At 39.5% G+C, this 18,221-nt stretch overlaps 1 protein-coding gene across 2 annotated transcripts in view; it reads left to right on the top strand.

Annotated features, from left to right (window-relative positions):
• The window catches only part of ca (claret), a 307,235-nt gene that overhangs the window by 137,377 nt on the left and 151,637 nt on the right, over positions 1–18,221 (top strand). For both annotated transcript variants that reach the window (XM_067121505.1, XM_067121496.1), the window contains exon 13: positions 5,019–5,210. In XM_067121505.1, the coding sequence (XP_066977606.1) occupies positions 5,019–5,210 (192 nt within the window). The remainder of the gene's footprint in view (positions 1–5,018; positions 5,211–18,221) is intronic.

The raw sequence follows: 18,221 nt of genomic DNA on the forward strand, positions 1-18,221 counted from the left end.
AAAATTTTGCTCTCTTAAGTAAGGACAACTATTCTCTCTCTCTCTCTCTCTCTCTCTCTCTCTCTCTCTCTCTCTCTCTCTCTCTCTCTTCATTCGTAGTTAGTGCAACCTGCGTATTACTGCTTCTCTGTATGTCTTTATCTGTATAGTAGATAATTTTAAATTGATCTAATTTTACCTGTACCATTTACAAACTGTAAATGTGCCATTCTAAAACATAGACATAGAGCATTTCAGAACAGAGAAAGAGACAGAATAAAGAAGTTTTTAAAAACGAGGTTGAGAAGACAGAATAAAGAAGTTTTTAAAAACGAGGTTGAGAAGACTTCTAAAAATAAATTGGTGGAATGGGGGGAGAGAGAAATAGTATACTAATCTTCACACTCACCTGTATTCTTATGTCAACCATTTATTTCTTTTTTTAAAGGTGATGTATTAAGCTAAACTTTTAGATGAAATGAAATTACAGTAACTTTAATTTCATTTAAAAGTTAGTTTAACACTGAATTTCCATCTTTTGATATCTTAATGTAAGAATAACTCTCTCTCTCTCTCTCTCTCTCTCTCTCTCTCTCTCTCTCTCTCACATGTTATTCTCTTGGTCTCCGTAATAATTCATAAATAATTTAACTCTATATTTCAAGTAAGGACAATATCTCTCTCTCTCTCTCTCTCTCTCTCTCTCTCTCTCTCTCTCTCTCTCTCTCTCTCTCTCTCTCTCTCTCTCATGTGTTATTCTCTCAGTCTCCATAATAATTGATAAATAATTTCACTCTTAAGTAAGGACAACCTTTCTCTCTCTCTCTCTCTCTCTCTCTCTCTCTCTCTCTCTCTCTCTCTCTCTCTCTCTCTCTCTCTCATCTCATTTAGCACTCACACATTTCTACAACTTATTATTTCTCTGTATGTCTTTACCTGTACATTAGATAGTTTAAATTGATCTAATTTTACCTGTACCATCTACGAAGTGTAAATGCACTAGTGTGGCAAATATGTTCTAAAACATGGAGACATAATAACTGAGTTGTATTAGTCAAAATAAAAAAACACTTTGTTCATGAAAAAGCATTTCAGAACAAAGAGAAAGAGACATAGAATAAAGAAATTATTTAAATGAGGTTGAGAAGACTTCTAAAAATAGATCAGTCGGAAGGGGAGAGAGAGAGAAATTCTCTTCCAACTCTGTTTTTATGTCAACCATTTATTTCTTTTTTTAAGGGTAATGTATTAAGCTAACTTTTAAATGAAATTACAGTAACTTTAATTTCATATAAAAGTTAGCTTAATAATTTGGGAGCATGATTAGGGTCATATTTAGTGTTTAAACTTTAGAAATAAGCATTTATTAGTATTTTTAGGGACCATGCCAAACTTAAGCAAAAATTCATCTTGTGCGAGGGGTTCTGGAACCTAACCTCATGTAAGTTTGGGGTGTGACTGTATAAAGTTACACATACAGCATCCATGAACTTGGACAGTTCATACAATAATGTAATCATGAATCAAACAAAATTCTTCCCCTTCTTGGAGGAAATGTTAGGCAATCGGTATTTATTGTTTTGAATGAATACGTGTTGATAAAAGATAGAAATAAATATATATCATTCTAAAGGTTAAAAGAAGAAGAAACAAACAAATTAATGAGGAAATTGGCATTTGGAAGAATAAAAAAAAGCAAATATCCAACATGTTGATGTCTGTCTTAGCCAGCAACTACTCAAGATAACAGTGTCCATTGGCTTTATAAATATTAAGTTATTACTATAATTGTAATTTTAGACAACGTAAAAAGAGCTGCAACTGTTTTCAGTTTCTTGTATGTGTTAACGAAAGCATTTCAGTTTCCTTTGGCGTTTCTGAGGGAAAGTGTAGGCCGAAGTCTGAATGGAATGGTGTAATATAGAAATTGTCGATAAATGGTGATATTTTTTAGTGGATTAAGTACTTAGATATGATGATGATAATACCTCAAGATGCTTAAGAATTTGCATTTTATTGGCAAGGTATAATTAAGATGCGTTTGGCTCAAGATGAACACTGAAAAAAATGTGGTATTTTTGTCCTGAGTAATTTTTTAATGAGGGGGTAGTTTTATCACAGAAGCAATTAGTCTGCTAATACGCCTGTGCGGATGGTTATGGATTTGTTTCGTCTCATTGATGAATTATTTCTTGATCTCCAAAGTTTACCTTTAACTACAAAATTTTGTTTTGTGGATTAAGTACTGTACTTAGTTAGATACGATGATGTTAATACCACATGGTACTTAAGAATGTTTATTTTATTGGCAAGGTATGATTAAGATATGCTTGGCTTAAAGTGAACACCAAAAAAAAGGTGGTAATTTCATCGCGAGTAATTTATTTAATGAGGGGGGGTATGTCTATCACAGAAGCATTTGGTCTGTTACTTTTTTTACCATGGTGAGCATTGTAAACCACATTTAAACCAATGTAGGTTTTCAGTGTTGATTTTATTGAGGTAATAAACAATTATTATATTAATAATTCTCATACCTTGTGATAAAATTTCATGTTAATTCTGGTAAAAAATTGATGTTATAGGCGATTTGGATATATTGTGTAGGTTAATCATAACATCTGGCAGCGCTGGGAAAAAGGGGTGGAGTGTCAGGTGAAAATGGAGAATAAACCCAGAAAACTGGAGGAAAAGGTGATGTAAAAATGAACATTTCATTTGTTTTGTCTGTGTTTGTGTGTCTGTCATGGGGTATGGGTTTGATTTTGAGTTAAAAACCTTTCTGGGGGTGACATAGAGGCCGTGAGCAGAATTTTGTCTGGGTCTGTCAAGCAGATTGTTCCTTTTGTGAAAAACCCTTTGTTTGGTTAACCTGTATTTTGTAACTACCATTAAAGAGAAGGGTTGAGTTTTTCCAAAGCAGTCCAAATTGAGGCAGCCATTCATGAATGCAAAACTTTGGAGCAAGTATTAAGTTCAAAAAAGTATTCCAAGTAGCTAGAAAGAAAAGCTAAGTTATATGAATATTCCAAAGATGAAGGCATTGTGGTGTTTTATGGAAATGGATAAGACCAGTGTACTGTACTGGTAAACATGTGGGATGAAGCTGGTACATGATGATAATAAAGGATCTGATTTTGAGAAACTTGTCTACTTAGTAGATAAATTCAGTGTAACTAGGAAAAGTTATTCAGGAAGACAGTGTATTCAACAGATAAGTTCAGTGTAACTAGGAAAAGTTATTCAGGAAGACACTATGAGTTTCAAAATTATTAAAAAGCTTTAGAACTGAAATTAAAAGGAGAAAATTAAGTATGTTCTATTTTTATGGGGAAATTGGATGTGATCAGATATATATTTTTAAACTTATGGTACATTCATCAAAGAATTGATAAAATGCATGGGGGCAGGTAAGATTATTGATAGAGAATAGCAAAGAGGCAGCGACTGAAGATATGGAGGAATGGCTTCTTGCTAGTATCAGAGGTTAAAAAGGATAGTATAGTGTGCTAAGGAAGAGATCCTATGGAGGTAAAGAATTTAAATCAAGGAGAAATATGGATGTTTTGTCACTAGCAGTTATAATTTGCGTAAACAAATAGAAATGTTTGCAGAAAAGTAAAGCCTGAAGCAGAAAGTTAACAAATCACAAATATACATACAGAAATACCTTGCTTGTGTTGTTAATTCATGCCATGACTGAATTAAATTAAAAACAACCTTTAATAAACCCTTTAAAAAATAACCTAGATAACTTATAAGCCTTGTATAAGCAACGCCACAATGGCACCAACACAATAAATCATTTACTAGGTAAATTTTTTACTGTCTTTCCGGTAAATATATACATTTTAATTGATGCTAATGTAAAGAAAAACCAAAAAAATATTCATGTATGAGAAGGAAATGACATAGGAAGCAAGTGCACCATATAAATAAATCTCAAGGAAATGAAAATGGCAAAAGAGTCACAGTAATTAGAGCGTATCTTGAAGGTCAGACCCAGAATCATAGCCTCTCCTTCCACCCCCTCCACCCCTGCCATCACAGGTGCTCCAAGTCCAGCCACTCATCTACTCCTCCCTCCTCCTCCTCCTCCTCCTCCTCCTCCTCCTCCTCCCTCCTCCTCCCCATTCCCCAGTCCTCCCATTCATACAGTGTTGAAGAGTTTGAAGAACCTAACGGTCCATCTCCACTTCAAAGGATAATAATGTCATACAATTGTGTGTCTCTTAGTGTAAGTGCAATAACTACAGCAAGAACTGAATCAGTGTATATGTGTTACATCATCATTGCTGTCGTTCATTGTCACCGATTCGTCGTGTACTGTACATGCTCAGTACATGTATACTATAAGACAGTATTTTTAAATGTGTAAGCTTTTAAATAATTCTATACATTACAGTATTTTGTATATTTTAACGTTGATCTTTGTGTGATTTTTCACTTTTTATAATTTTTGGGTAATATTGTAATTTTTGTGGGTTTAGATATATTTTCTGCTGACTAAATTGAAGTTGTGTAAACTGACAATAATAGAATTTTATTTTTTCCAATTTTTATTCACAAAAACTACTGTATTGTTGAAAGTGACATAAATCAAAATGGCATAGTGAGGTATTATTACTTTAATTATATGTACAGGCAGTCCCTGGTTATCAATGGCCTCTGCTACGGCACTTGTCTAGCAGCGATGATAACCAGATTTTCAACACCAGTTCCCGGTTATCGGCAGCGCTGATCCCCAGTTATCGGTGCCAATAACCAGATACCAGCACCAATAACCATTGATAAGTGCTATTATTGCCGATTTTCGGTTGTCGGCGATTTTTGGTTATCGTCATGCTGACGGGAACAGAACCCCTGCCAATAACCGGGGACTGCCTGTAATTATGTGTAACACATGTTTAAAGGGTTGCATACCAAGTGCTAATTAGCTTTTATAAATAGGTCTATGGTAAATTTTTTCTGGAAATCTTTTATAAGATTTTAAAAGGTGTTGGAATGTCTAATGATTTAACTTATGTCTTTTTTTTCAGCCTGTGATCAATGGAACAGTGGGCCACATGATGGGTGGTACCACTCCACTTGTCCCACTCATAAGCAACAGGGTTCCCCAGTCTTTTGTGAATGATGGAAGTGAACCAAGAAACATTTCTTATTTTAACCATATGAAAGTGCTAAGCATTGCATGTGGCAAAAATCACATGTTGGCAATAACTGATAATGGGGTAAGCTATTTTGGACTTGTATTTGTTTTTGCACTAAAAACCCATGCTTCCTTCCTTTATGAAATGTGATTTAATATGAACAGTAACACTGGGAGAGAGAAAGGCAAGCAAATGCCTAATGCTTGATGATAAAGGTTTTTAACAGAGGGGGTGAGAGATTAGTAAATGAACAGTAAATGTATGGTTTACCTGTACACAATGTATACTTGCACTTATGTACACTCAGAGACTGAAGCTATATGAATGTAGAGTAAAACTACATTGCTGTATAAAGTACTGTATTGTACATCATTAAATTTCATTAAAATACAGTACCAGAGAGAAAAGGGGCTGGGGCATAGTAAGTGTGTAGTGTTTGGTATCACATGTTAAAACAGACACACAAAGTTATGGATTTTTGTCAGCTACATTTCTGTTAAGCGGTACTGTCACTTCCCAGTTATCATCAGTGTTTCTCAAAGTCCACCACCCTAAAGCCTACAAATTGGATTATTTACCAAAAACTGACTACGTTTTATATTTAGAAAAAAGTTTGATAGATGTTACTGCTAATGAGTTCCCTATTAAAGTTGATGCCATAGAACTACTTAACATCACCCTTTTTACAGTTGGTGTTCAGTCTGTTCATTGAACTACAGGAGTGTTTATTCACCGTCCTGTGCCTTGATGGATCTTTAAACACTGCATGGCTCATTGAACCATGCAAGGGACTAAAACAGCACAGTATAGGAGATAGGTGTGGTCAGGTTGAATATCCCAAGGCCAGGTGTATGGTTGTGGCTGGAACTCAAGAAATCTTGTAAGATATGTTCATTTATATTTCTTTGAACTATGGATGCAAAAGCTCCACTTACTTTGGTCCAGAAAAAGTTCAGAAAAATGTTAGGCAAATTTGTTGTCGGTAAACCACTAATACCAAAGGAAACAATGAAAAAGCTGCTGATCCCCAGGTAGTGGCGGACACTGTTGCCACTGTTACAAATCCTGTGCAGACTTTCCCATGGAGAAGAACAGAAAATTATTGACTTCACTCCATGCAGGCAAGAACCTTACAAAATACCTGTCTCCATGTGGAAATTTGAATTAGCTTTAGCAAATGCAAAAGAATCTTCAAAAAGTCCAGATGAAGTCCATATGTAATGCTTAGATGTAGTCTGACCAGGAACTCCCATGATTTGGGACATTTTTAAATCAGCCACCCTTAGTTCTTGAGTGGCTACGAGGCTGGTGCCACACAACGTTTCAGTTTTCAGATTTTTTCTGATTTCGGAACTGAAGCTTGCTCCATAAATACACAATCACATTTTATTTCCAACAAAAACATTCTGTGAAACTAAAAAGTATACAGCATTGAAAGGAACCGTAATTTGCATATATACGTGTGTATCATCCAATCTTGTGTATCATGCAGTCATTAAAATTTTGTTCAAAAACATGATTTCATCATATACATAGTGTATAGTGTGAGTAGATTACACTAGGCTAGGCTTTCTATGCCTGTCTCAGTTTTAGCAGATACCATTGATAATGGATATTATATCTGAGTTAGCTTTTAACTAAGAAATAGAAGCAAAAGTTCTTTAGGTTAAATGCAAATCTTCATACGTTAAATCAGGCTTACCAACCTTGTGACTTGTCTAGGAATTCATTACTATTTCTTATAATTAACAACGACTTACTACTGCATGCAAGACATTAGCATAAATAACAGCAAGTACTGGCATAAACAGTAGAATCGAGAAACAGCCTTTTGCTGATGTCAGTTACCATAACTAACACACGTTATTAGGGGTGCATTACAGTTGTCAGCTTGTAAAAATATGCTAATTTCCAGTGGTGACTTCCATGAATAAAAACAAAATCTTTATTCATCCTTCACACAATGGAGAGGAAAGTGTTATGAAAGTATGTCACTAAGTGTATGGTTGTAGCTGTGGCTGAAGAAACAAACGATTGCAGACCACAAAACGTTTTGGAAAAGGCAGGAGCAACAACCGTTTAATTTACTGGATTTATAAATAAATAAAGTTGTATTTTATGTAATTATAACTTACCAAATAGTTAAGTATACCTTAGTTTTACCAGACCACTGAGCTGATTAACAGCTCTCCTAGGGCTGGCCTGAGGGATTAGACTTATTTTATTTGGCTAAGAACCAATTGGTTACTTAGCAACGGGACCTACAGCTTATTGTGGAATCCGAACCACATTATAGCAAGAAATGAATTTCTATCGCCAGAAATAAATTCCTCTAACTCTTCATCAGCCAGCCGGGAGAGTTGAACTCTGGCCCATTGAGTGACAGTCTGAAGCTCAACCGACTCGGCCAACGAAGGGCTACCAAATAGTTACATAGCTATTAGTTTCTACTTTACGCAACAGCTCAAAATTCAAAATTCGCAGTAGTGCTCTCTTGTTTTGGTTGTAGGTAGATTGCCCCGCCCACTTTTTGGGGAGAATAGGTACAACACAGCTAAAGAGCTCAATTCGTTTCTGCCAGCCAGTGACTAAACATTGGTTATTGAGCAGCTCTTGGTTTTGTTTTTACTGGATGGTTGGATATTTTCTTCATTTGGTGAAGTACACTTTGTTTTTTTGGTAGTGTTCTGCTGTTAATTAGCTTAGCTAATATGCAATTAACATTCTAGATTGTGACTTTTGACTAATCATGTCGACTAGTTTGTGTAGCGTTAGGTACTGCAGCAAAGGCTGCAAGACTAGACTCACTTCGACTAAGTATGACAGCCATACTGTCTGTAGTTCTAGTAGGGAGCAAATTTGCTTGCCTGATCTTAATTGTGAAGAATATAAGGATTGGGATAAGGGGAAGTGGAAGACTTTGCAGACCCATTGAGATAAATTACAAAATGACAGACTGAGAAAGGCAACTGCTAGGGCTGAAGCTAAGGCTTCCGCTAGTTTGGTTAATTCTCCAGGAGTTGATATTGCGGCTTTGCCTATCCCTTCAACACCTGTGACCGCCTTTTCCCCTATCTCCAGTCCTCCGACTTTTCCTGTTACTCGATTACCTGGCTCCCATTCTTCTGAACCCAATGCCATTGCCAGCTTAAGAGCGCGAGTGAATCAGAAACTTAATTTGTTGGTTAATATTGTTTCCTAGATTGGGAATTCTGTGAAAGTTCTAATGGACAAATTTAACAGTGTTGGTGCTGTGTTGAGTGCAGTGTTAGTGAAGGGGGCAGTTACTCATCCCACTGGTGCTCCTAGACCAAGATCCCTGATAAACTCCTCTTGCTCACCTGGGAGGAAGCAAACTGGCAGTCCAAGGGAGGTCGATGGGGTTTTCCCACAAGTAGTCGCTTCTTCAACCTAGCCTGTTGTCCATAAGTCCCAGGACTCGGAAGACCGTCCATAAGTCCCAGGACTCGGAGGGCCGTCCATAAGTCCCAGGACTCGGAGGACCGCCACTGAAAAGACGTCCGCTTGGATGTCCATACCTTATCGTCTAGCAATTTGGACTCTAATGGATCCAAAATGCACAGTGGGTGCTTTGCTAAGGTGTCGAGGCCATTGAAAAGGCCGGACTCCTCTGTGGAAGATGACTCACCCCCAGCTCATAAGCGGGCTATGGAGAGGGACTGCAGCCTGCTCCCTTCGTGTAGTATGTGGGAGACACCTGTTCAAGCTCCTCAAGCCCATTTGGTGTCCACCAAGCACCCTAAGAGTGTATGCCAAGTGCCTGGTGTAACAGGTGCTTTACCCCCTGTTGTTGAGGACCAGTCGTTGGCTCCTATTCAGTGCTGACTAGATAATATTCGGAGCCTTTTACAGAAACCAGCCTCAGTGGCTCAGGACCCTACAGACCCTCCGATGTCACCCATTTCCTCTGAGGAGGAACCAGTGGAATAGGAACAACCAACATCGAATTATTCGGCTCTTTTACGATCCTTCTTGGTGTGTTATCCTTTGTTCTTTTCTCTAGCCACCTCATCTTCTCCGAGCTTGGCCTTTTTGATGCAGCAACCTTCAGGAATTTCCAGGTTACCGTGTATGGTTCTTTCCTCTTCCTCAAGGAAAGCTCTAGCCTGCATCAACGACTGGTTGTTGGAAAAGAGGGATGTCGGGAAAGCAGTTTTCTGTATGCCTCCTTCTCGATTGATACGGCAGAAGTATCTGTTGTATGTCACTGGAGAAGCGCCTTCCTTAGGAGTTTCTGCCTCCTGTCAAGGGGACTTCCCCAGCCTCATCGAGGCTACACACCGTTCGGCTTTCTCCTCTGCAAGAATCCTTTTCACTGCGTCGGAGCTGGACCATCATATTAAAGATATTTTCAGAGTCTTCGAGGTCCTCAGTTTCCTTGATTGGAAGGTAGGGGCATTAGCAAAGAAGATTGAGGACTACGCCATTCTTCAAGAGAACTTTGCTGCAGATTGGTTGGGGGTTCTTGCTTGTGCAGATAGAGCAGTGAGAGATGGCACCCAGGAGTTGGCAACCATCTTTACCACGGGGGTTCTTAAGAAACGAGATAACGGCCAAACTTCAGAAGAAGTCAACACAGGACCTTCTCACACAGTCCACCAAAGGACTAGGATCCCAGCACGAACTCCTTTGACTGCCACAATTGCTAGGATGTCTTCTCCATTGTCTCAGCAGCCCTTTCCAGGTAGTAGAGGTCGTTTCCAGCCCCATCTTAGAACCAACCTCCGGGTGGTATGACCTGCCAAGAAGCCTCCCAGCAAGTCTGCCCCTCACAAGTGAGTTACCTGTCTTCCATGTCCCAGTGCAGTGAGTGGGAGCAAGACTCCTTTATTTTGGAGCAGATGGAAGACCAGGAGAGTAGAACCGTGGGTTTTAAAGGTCTTGAAGGATGGCTATGCAATCCCTTTCAAGGAGAAACTTCCCTTAGTAACCTCTCCCATCAGCGTAACAGCCTACTTAATAGGCTCGGAGTTTTTCGGCCCTGTCTCTGGAAGTTTCAGCTCTACTCGAGAAGCAAGCCATGGAGGTGGTCAAGGATATAGGCACAGAGGGGTTCTACAAGTGCCTCTTCGTCATTCCGAAGTCATCAGGAGGATGGAGACCTGTCCTGGATGTCAGTGCTCTGAACTTCCTCATTCAAACAACGAAGTTCAGAATGGAAATGAACCAGTCGGTCTTGTCAGCCATCCACCAGGGAAACTGGATGGTCACGATCGATATGTCAGATACATACTTCCATGTTTTAGTTCACCTGGACTCCAGGAAGTATCTGAGGTTCGTGTTCCAGGACAGAGTCTTCCAGTTTTGGGCACTGTGCTCTGGCCTCTCCACGACCCCTCAAGTTTTTACCTGGGTTCTTGCCCCTCTGGTGAAATTGTTGCATCTGATGGGGATAAACGTATCTCTCTACCTCATGATTGGCTCATATGCTCCCCCTCGAGATCTCAGTGCTTGGAGGACCTTCAGAAGACACTTCACCTCACTCAAGATTTAGGATTGTTAATAAATATCAAGAAGTCACAACTAGTCCCAACTCAGTCGATTCTCTCTTTGGGGCTTGCTCAGCCAATGCGTGCATGAGTCTTTTGGGAACCCTTTCTTCCATTGAGAAGTTTGTTCCATTGGGCAGGTTGCACACCAGTGTTGTAGTTTCACCTCAGGGCCAACTGGCAAAGGAAGGTTTTCCTGGACTCGTTTGTCTTCACCATCTCCCCCGAAATCAAGGAGGACCTTTGGTGGTGGCTGGTGGAGGACAGATATGCAACAGGGAAGTCATTGTCTCCCATGAGTCCCAACCTAATGTTGTACTCAGCCGTTTCAGATCTGGGTTGGGGTGCTCAGAGGACAGATATGCAACAGGGAAGTCATTGTCTCCCATGAGCCCCAACCCAATGTTGTACTCAGCCGTTTCAGATCTGGGTTGGGGTGCTCTCCTGAGCGGCATGGAGGTTTCAGGGACGTGGTCCCCAGCAGAAAGGAACCTTCACATCAATGTAAAAAAGTGTAAGACAATACATCTAGCCTTTCAGTGCTTTGCAGCAGAGACCTTCAACAGACAATTGAGGTCCATTTGGAGAGCATGACTGCTCTGGCCTACATCCGGAACCAAGGAGGGGCTCATTCATTTTCGCTCTGTGAAGTAGCCAAGGACTTCTTTTTGTGGGCACAAAACAACAGGACCTGTGTTGTGACCCACTTCATCCAGGGCAAGATGAACGTCTTTGTGGACAAATTGAGTTATGGGAAACAGGTTCTACCAACGGAGTGGACACTCAATCCACAGGTGTGTACCGACCTGTGGAGGCTGTGGGGAAAGCCATTGATAGACCTGTTTGCTATGTCAAGGTACCATTGTCTCCCTCTGTATTGTTCCTCTGCTCCGGATCCTCAGGCATGGGTGACGGATGCCATGGTGCAGGATTGGTAGGATCTCGATGTATACGCCTTCCCTCCCTTCAGCATGCTGAGGGAGGTGTTGAAGAAGTTCAGCACCCTCAACAACACTTCAGTGACCCTAGTAGGTCCCTTTTGGCTGCACAACGAATGGTTTTTCGGATCTTGTAGATCCTCTGATGGATTTTCCAACGCTACTTCCTCAGGAGAGAAATTTTCTCAAACAGCCACATTTTCACAGATTCCATCTAGGCTTATCCACTCACTCGGACAGGCTTCAGACTGTCAGGGAGCTTTTCAGATCAAAAGGATTTTCAGGGAAGGCTGCAGAAGCTAATTGCAAAGTGTAGGCGATGATCTTCTGCTGCAGTCTACCAAGCCAAGTCGGCAATCTTTCGGAGTCGGTGCCAAGAGTGGAATATCTCCTCTTCTCAGACATCTGTAGCCCAAATTGCAGATATTTTGTTATTCCTTAGATCCTCAAAGGGGTTAGCTACATCCACTATCAAGGGTTACATGGCATGTTGAATTCAATCTTCAAACATAGAGGAGTGGACTTGTCTAATCCGGATGTTAGCAATTTGATAAAATCTTTTAATACATGTAAACAAGAAAAACATTCTAAAGTCACTTGGAACTTAGACATTGTCCTCAAATGGCTTTCAGGCCCGCCTTTGGAACCTTTAGAATCCTCCTCTCTTAGAAACCTGATGAGGAAGACCCTATTCTTGATGGCCTTAGCTATGGCTAAGAGAGCTAGTGAGCTACATGCTCTTGATAAGAGGGTAGGTTTTGCTCAAGGTAATGCTGTATGCTTGTTGACAGGATTTGTGGCAAAGAACGAGGACCCTGCTAACCCCTGGCCATGTTCTTTTTGGTCAAGAGTTTTTGTGAGATCCTCTGCCCAGTAAGAGAATAACAAGAACACTTAGAGACTTGACATTCATTTTAAGGACTGTGATTTCAGAATCACACTCGGGGGTTCAGGACGATTTCCTGCCTTTATGTAATGTAAAGGCACATGAAATAAGAGCAGTGGCAACATCTTTGGTCTTCAGATGTAATCTGTCTCTTTCTTCAAACTTGCAATCAACATATTGGAGATGCAAGTCAGTTTTTGCTGTGTTCTACCTGCACGATATCGAAACAGTGCATGAAAAAGGCAGTATACTGGGCCCATTCTTCAAAGCTGGCATGGTATTGGGGGATGCAGGATAGGAGGAATGCCTTCGTTTTCCTCTGTCCACTCTCCTTGAATAAGGATTGTTGCATTCCTTGGGAAGTCTGGCGGGCACTGTGTGTCATGAGTGCCACCAGTCTTTGGTTTTTTATGGTTCTGGTTGATTTTTAATTTGTTTAAGATGTAGGTTAATCATTTTATATGTGGTCATATTTCGTCGTACTGCGCCCAGGGCAAGGGCCCACACACACATATTTACTTATGTGTTCTGTTGGATTGTAAGCTTTGGCAGCATGCGATATACTCTACATTGCAAAGCACCCACCAATGTAGAGGCGACTTTTGGCTCTACCGCCACACACTACAGGTCGAGAGGAGCTCCGACCAGAGGCAGTACCTATCTGCTATAGCTCCCTCACCAGGAAAGGTTACAACAAGCATTTCACAATGCTAACTAATTTTCTATTCCAAATTCTTCTCCATATCTGAGTGTTTTTGAGTAGTACATGTCCATACATCCCACCACCTTTCAGTGTGGAATTCAGCTATGTAATTATTTGGTGAGTTACTTATATAAAAATGACATTTTTATAATAAAGTTTTACATATACTTACCAAATAATTACATGATCAGAGCCCTCCCTCCTCCCCTCTCATGGATATAGAGCATAAATGAAATGAGCTCTTTAGCTGTGTTGTACCTATTCTCCCCTGAAAGTGGGTGGGGCAGTTTGCCTACATCCAAAGCAGAAGAGCATTACCGCAAATTTTGAATTTTGAGCTGCCACGTAAATTATTTGGTATGTACATATAAAATTTTATTTTATTATAAAAATGTCATAACCCAGCTTTGATAACTTACAAGAAAAATCTCTAAAATGAGTTTTGTTTAGCAACTAATGGCTGTGATGGTGTTGGTAAAATGCAATCAGCTCATAATTTTAAGAATGTAAACAAAACCAGAATGCAAACAGCACCTGATTGCTCTGTTCATAAATTACAATATGATAATATGAAAGTAATGTACTGTATGAAATATAATTGCATACAGTACATAAAACAAGTTTTATTAAGATTATCATTATTATTAATACAACTGTATTACTGTACAGTATTTGGCTTTTGCAAATGGATATCTGTTGGTGTAACAACCTAAACGGTGCCAGTACAGGCAGTTCCCGGTTATCGGCGGGCTCTGTTATCGGCGGTCCGGTTTTACGGCGCTTGTCTAACGACAAGATTGGCAATTTTTGGCGCCGAAAATCACTGATTTCTGCTTATTGGTGCAAATAATTGGATGTTAGCGCCAATACATACCTAACAGGTGGTGATAACTGAAAATCGGCGATTTTTGGTGCTTTTCGCAGATTTTCGCTTAACGGCAATTTTTGGTTATCGTCATGCCTTCAGAACGGAACTACAGCCGATAACCAGGGATTGCCTGTACAGTCGACCCCCGGTATCCGCAGGGGATGCGTAGCACTAACCCCCAATAGCTCAGATCCATGAGTACTTGAAACCCCCTGTAAAAATGCTAAGTAAATACATACTTTGATGGTTCAGAACACCAAAAACCCTCTGAAAATTCTTGTACTGTACCTGAATATTTTAATAGTTTTACCACAAAAAGTGCATTTAGCCATGCAAATAATATGAAAATACAGTACAGTAATTTGTGAATATTCCTTTATGAGAAATACAGGCAGTCCCCGGTTATCAGAGGGGGGTTCCGTTCTGACAGTGTGATGATAACTGAAAATCACCGATAACCGATTTTCGGCACTTTTTCGGCGATGTTCGGCGCTTATCGGTGCCGAAAAGCACTGAAAATTTTAGATTTTCGGTTATCAGCACCTCTGTTAGGTATGTATCAGTGCCAATGCCCAATTATTGGCACCAATAAGCAGAAATCGGCAATTTTCGGCGCCAGACAAGCCCCATAAAAGCAGATCGCCGGTAACCAAGCCTGCCGATAACTGGGGACTGCCTGTACCATGAATAGGTGAATATTTTGCAAATGTGTATATATGTTCCACAGAGAAATCCGCGAATAGGTGAAGCCACGAATAGGCGGGTCTCTCTCTCTCTCTCTCTCTCTCTCTCTCTCTCTCTCTCTCTCTCTCTCTCTCTCTCTCTCTCTCTCTCTCTCTCTCTCTCTCTCTCTCTCTCTCTCTCTCTCTCTCTCTCTCTCTCTCTCTCTCTCTCAAAGAAACAAAAGCAGAAGAATTTTAGGTTTTCTGAAAATGAAAAGCCAGAAAAGTTTGAAAGAGAGGTTTATGGAGCAGGTCAGAATTTTCATAAGGAACTAAAACTAATGAATAACAGTGATCATGCATTAGCTTTGTTCTACTTATAATAACAAAGCAATATGTATTTGGAATGAAGTGGCATGACTTTGTTTATACAGGGGTTTTTTATGGATGATTTCTGTCATCCGGGATTTTCTGTGGTTCGACAGTGACCTGGTCCCAAGGGTGCTGGTTTTAAGAGATCGAACTGTACTCGGAATCTTCAAAGTTTTAGAAAGATAATAATATTGTGTTGTTTCGCTGCAAATGCCTTGCATACAGATGATGTAATGTTTAAATATGCTGCAGGAAATGCAAAACCATTCATTTTTAAGTATCATATATAAAACATACCTTCCTGTATAAAGAAAGCCTGTTGATGACCAGCTATTGCCTTTGTAAAATCAGTGAGAAGATGGTGTTTACTTTGCGATACATAGAGTGTTAACCCTTACTTTTCCCCTGACCAGTGTGGATTCAGAAACGGGCATTCCTCCACAGATGTGTTAGTTCTTGATCACGTATATATGAGACATTTGCCTTTAAACCACCATATTAGTATATTTTTAAAATTTTGAAGATTTCAGGTACATTTAAATATGAGGGATGCTGTCAAGTATGAGTTGTGAAAAATAGGGCATGCCACAGGAAAGCACAGTGTAACTCTTTTTGCAGGAGCTGTCTGTGGCATTGCTAAAGTAGTCCCAAAGGATATAATGTACACACTGTTTGTGAATGATTTCTCATGTTTCATTTGCCGCCTCGAGAATGGTGGTGATAGAATGGAAACTTCAGCTGATTTTCAACACAGTAGTGAAATGGACAGAAATGCATGGTTTTAGATTCTTTGCTGTAAAGACATTGAATGTTCATTTTGTCAAATAAGGGATGTCCATCAAGATTCTTTGTGTTAGAGCAGCAAGATTCCTTGGGTTATTTGATTGTAGGCTCTCATGGAACTCTCATTTAGTTGATCTTAAGACCAAATATAATGAGAGTTCCATCTCATACTTCATGGGGTCTTACGACAAACTGCCATTGAGATGTGAGGTCTTACCACAAACTGCCACTGAGACTGTAGAAGATGTTGATACAGGTAGGAGGTATTCACATCTACCTCTCCACATAGAATGAAAACTTTAAATGCAATTCATAATACAGAGATCTGGATAGCCAAAGGAGCCTTTCTGTCTTCTTTTATTGAAAGTATGATGGTGGATGCTTGTGAGCTTCCTCTGAAATTTTACTTCCAGACTTCGGTGGCTTATAATTTGAGTAGGTTCCAGAGCTTATTAGATCTTTAATAGCTATCAAAGTGAGGTCAGAAACATTTATTTGCTTACCACAGAGACTATCCCCAAATGCCACAACCTTTTTCATTCAGAGCAAGAGATTTTGAATAAATTAAACCTGACAGTAAAATGTTGGCATTCAAATATGCTCTAATTCCTCCATGGCAATTACCAGAAATTATATATCCCTAAAATTTCTGAATTTTAGGGAAACAGGAGATATCAGATGAAATGTTGTGAGCTACCTCTCTAGAACATTATTTGATGCACAAAGGTGCCATTCTAGTATTGTATACACCAATGGTTCTAAATCTGATATTGGTGTTGGGTATGGAGCTGTTTTCCAAGATATTGAGTGTAGATGCTCTTTGCTTAGCATGATATTAATCAGGCATGACATAATTAACATATGAAAAGATATTCTTAACACAGTGTATTTTACTCTAAAAGATGATTAAGCCACTATATAAGTATGTGGAATCTAAAGAATTGTTAACTGATGTTCAATATGCATATAGGAAGCAGTTTGTTACTTGCAGTGCTCTTTTAGACTTGGCATGCCATTTGCAAGAGAACCTTGATAAGGGTTTTGAGTACAGAGTAATTCCAATAGATTTTAGTGCTGCTACCAAGACTTCCTACAGGTAGGCAGCAGCAGGTTGCTGTTAATGGGATCTTTAGTGAACCAAGACCTAGTTTGTATGGAGTTCCACAGGTTAGTGTTCTTGGTCCACTGTTTTTTTTTTTCAGTGTATACAAGTGATATGGTTGTTGGCCTGGAAAACAAGATTGTTCAGTATGCCTATGGTGCAACACTTGTGTGTGTAGTAAAGTCTCTCCTTATGAGAAATGAAGTTGCTCTTAGCCTCAATTAGGACATGGACTGGAGCAATGAATGGTGTAGCCGGTGGGGTATCAGGCTGAACTCCAGTAAAACAAAAACACTGTTGATTAGCAGATCTCATACCGATTTTTTCACCCCATCCTCCCTTCAGGTGGATGGGACTTTGTTGAATGAGTCTGAAGCTTTAACTATTCTAGGTGTAACTTTTGACTCACATCTTACTCTTGAGAAACATGTAATGAAAGTGTCAGCAAATGCCACATGAAAGTTAGGTATTGTTCATAAGGTCTCATATATTTATAAGTGATAAAATCGGTGCAACCAGTTGTAGATTATATGTCCTTCCTTTACTAGAATACTGTTCTCCAGCGTGGATGTTTGCTTCTGCCACAAATTTATCTCCTTTAGATAGAGTGGTTTGTGGTCATAGGTTTCTGTTTCCTAATATTAGCAGTTATGACTTGGACCTTCGAAGGATGGTCTTGTGTTTGTCACTTTTTCATAAGTTGTATTTAAACAGATCTATCACATTCACAATTGATCCCTGATCCCATTTTCCTGCTGAGAGTTACCAGATTTGCTGAACAGAAGCACCAGTATGGAGTAAATGTGCTTCACTGTTGATTTCTCAGTTTATTCCTCACACTGTTGGACTGTGGAACAGTCTCCCAGAGGATGTTGTGCAATTGGAACTTCAGAAATACAAGCAAAGATGCAATGCATTACTACCTTAATACAATTGAACGTGTATTTTAATGTTTTACTTACATTTTTATTTATTTATTAATTTGTTAATTTATGTTTTTTTAATAACTGATCTCTTTCTGTATATACCATTACCTTGTGTTACTTTCGAATGAACACACCGTATTATATGGAATTGTGAATTTCAAGTCAATGCCCCCTGTGGGTTTGTTCCATATGAATAGGGTTCATCTTTGGAATAGTAATGATACAGGCAGTCCCTGGTTAATGGCGGGCTCGGTTAACGCTGATCTGGTTTTACAGCGCTTGCCTAGCGATGAAAATCAATAATTTTCGGCACTGAAAATCGCCGATTTCTGCTTATCGGCG

This window comes from Macrobrachium rosenbergii, chromosome 2 (assembly GCF_040412425.1).
Source record: "Macrobrachium rosenbergii isolate ZJJX-2024 chromosome 2, ASM4041242v1, whole genome shotgun sequence".
Lineage (NCBI taxonomy): Eukaryota > Metazoa > Arthropoda > Malacostraca > Decapoda > Palaemonidae > Macrobrachium > Macrobrachium rosenbergii.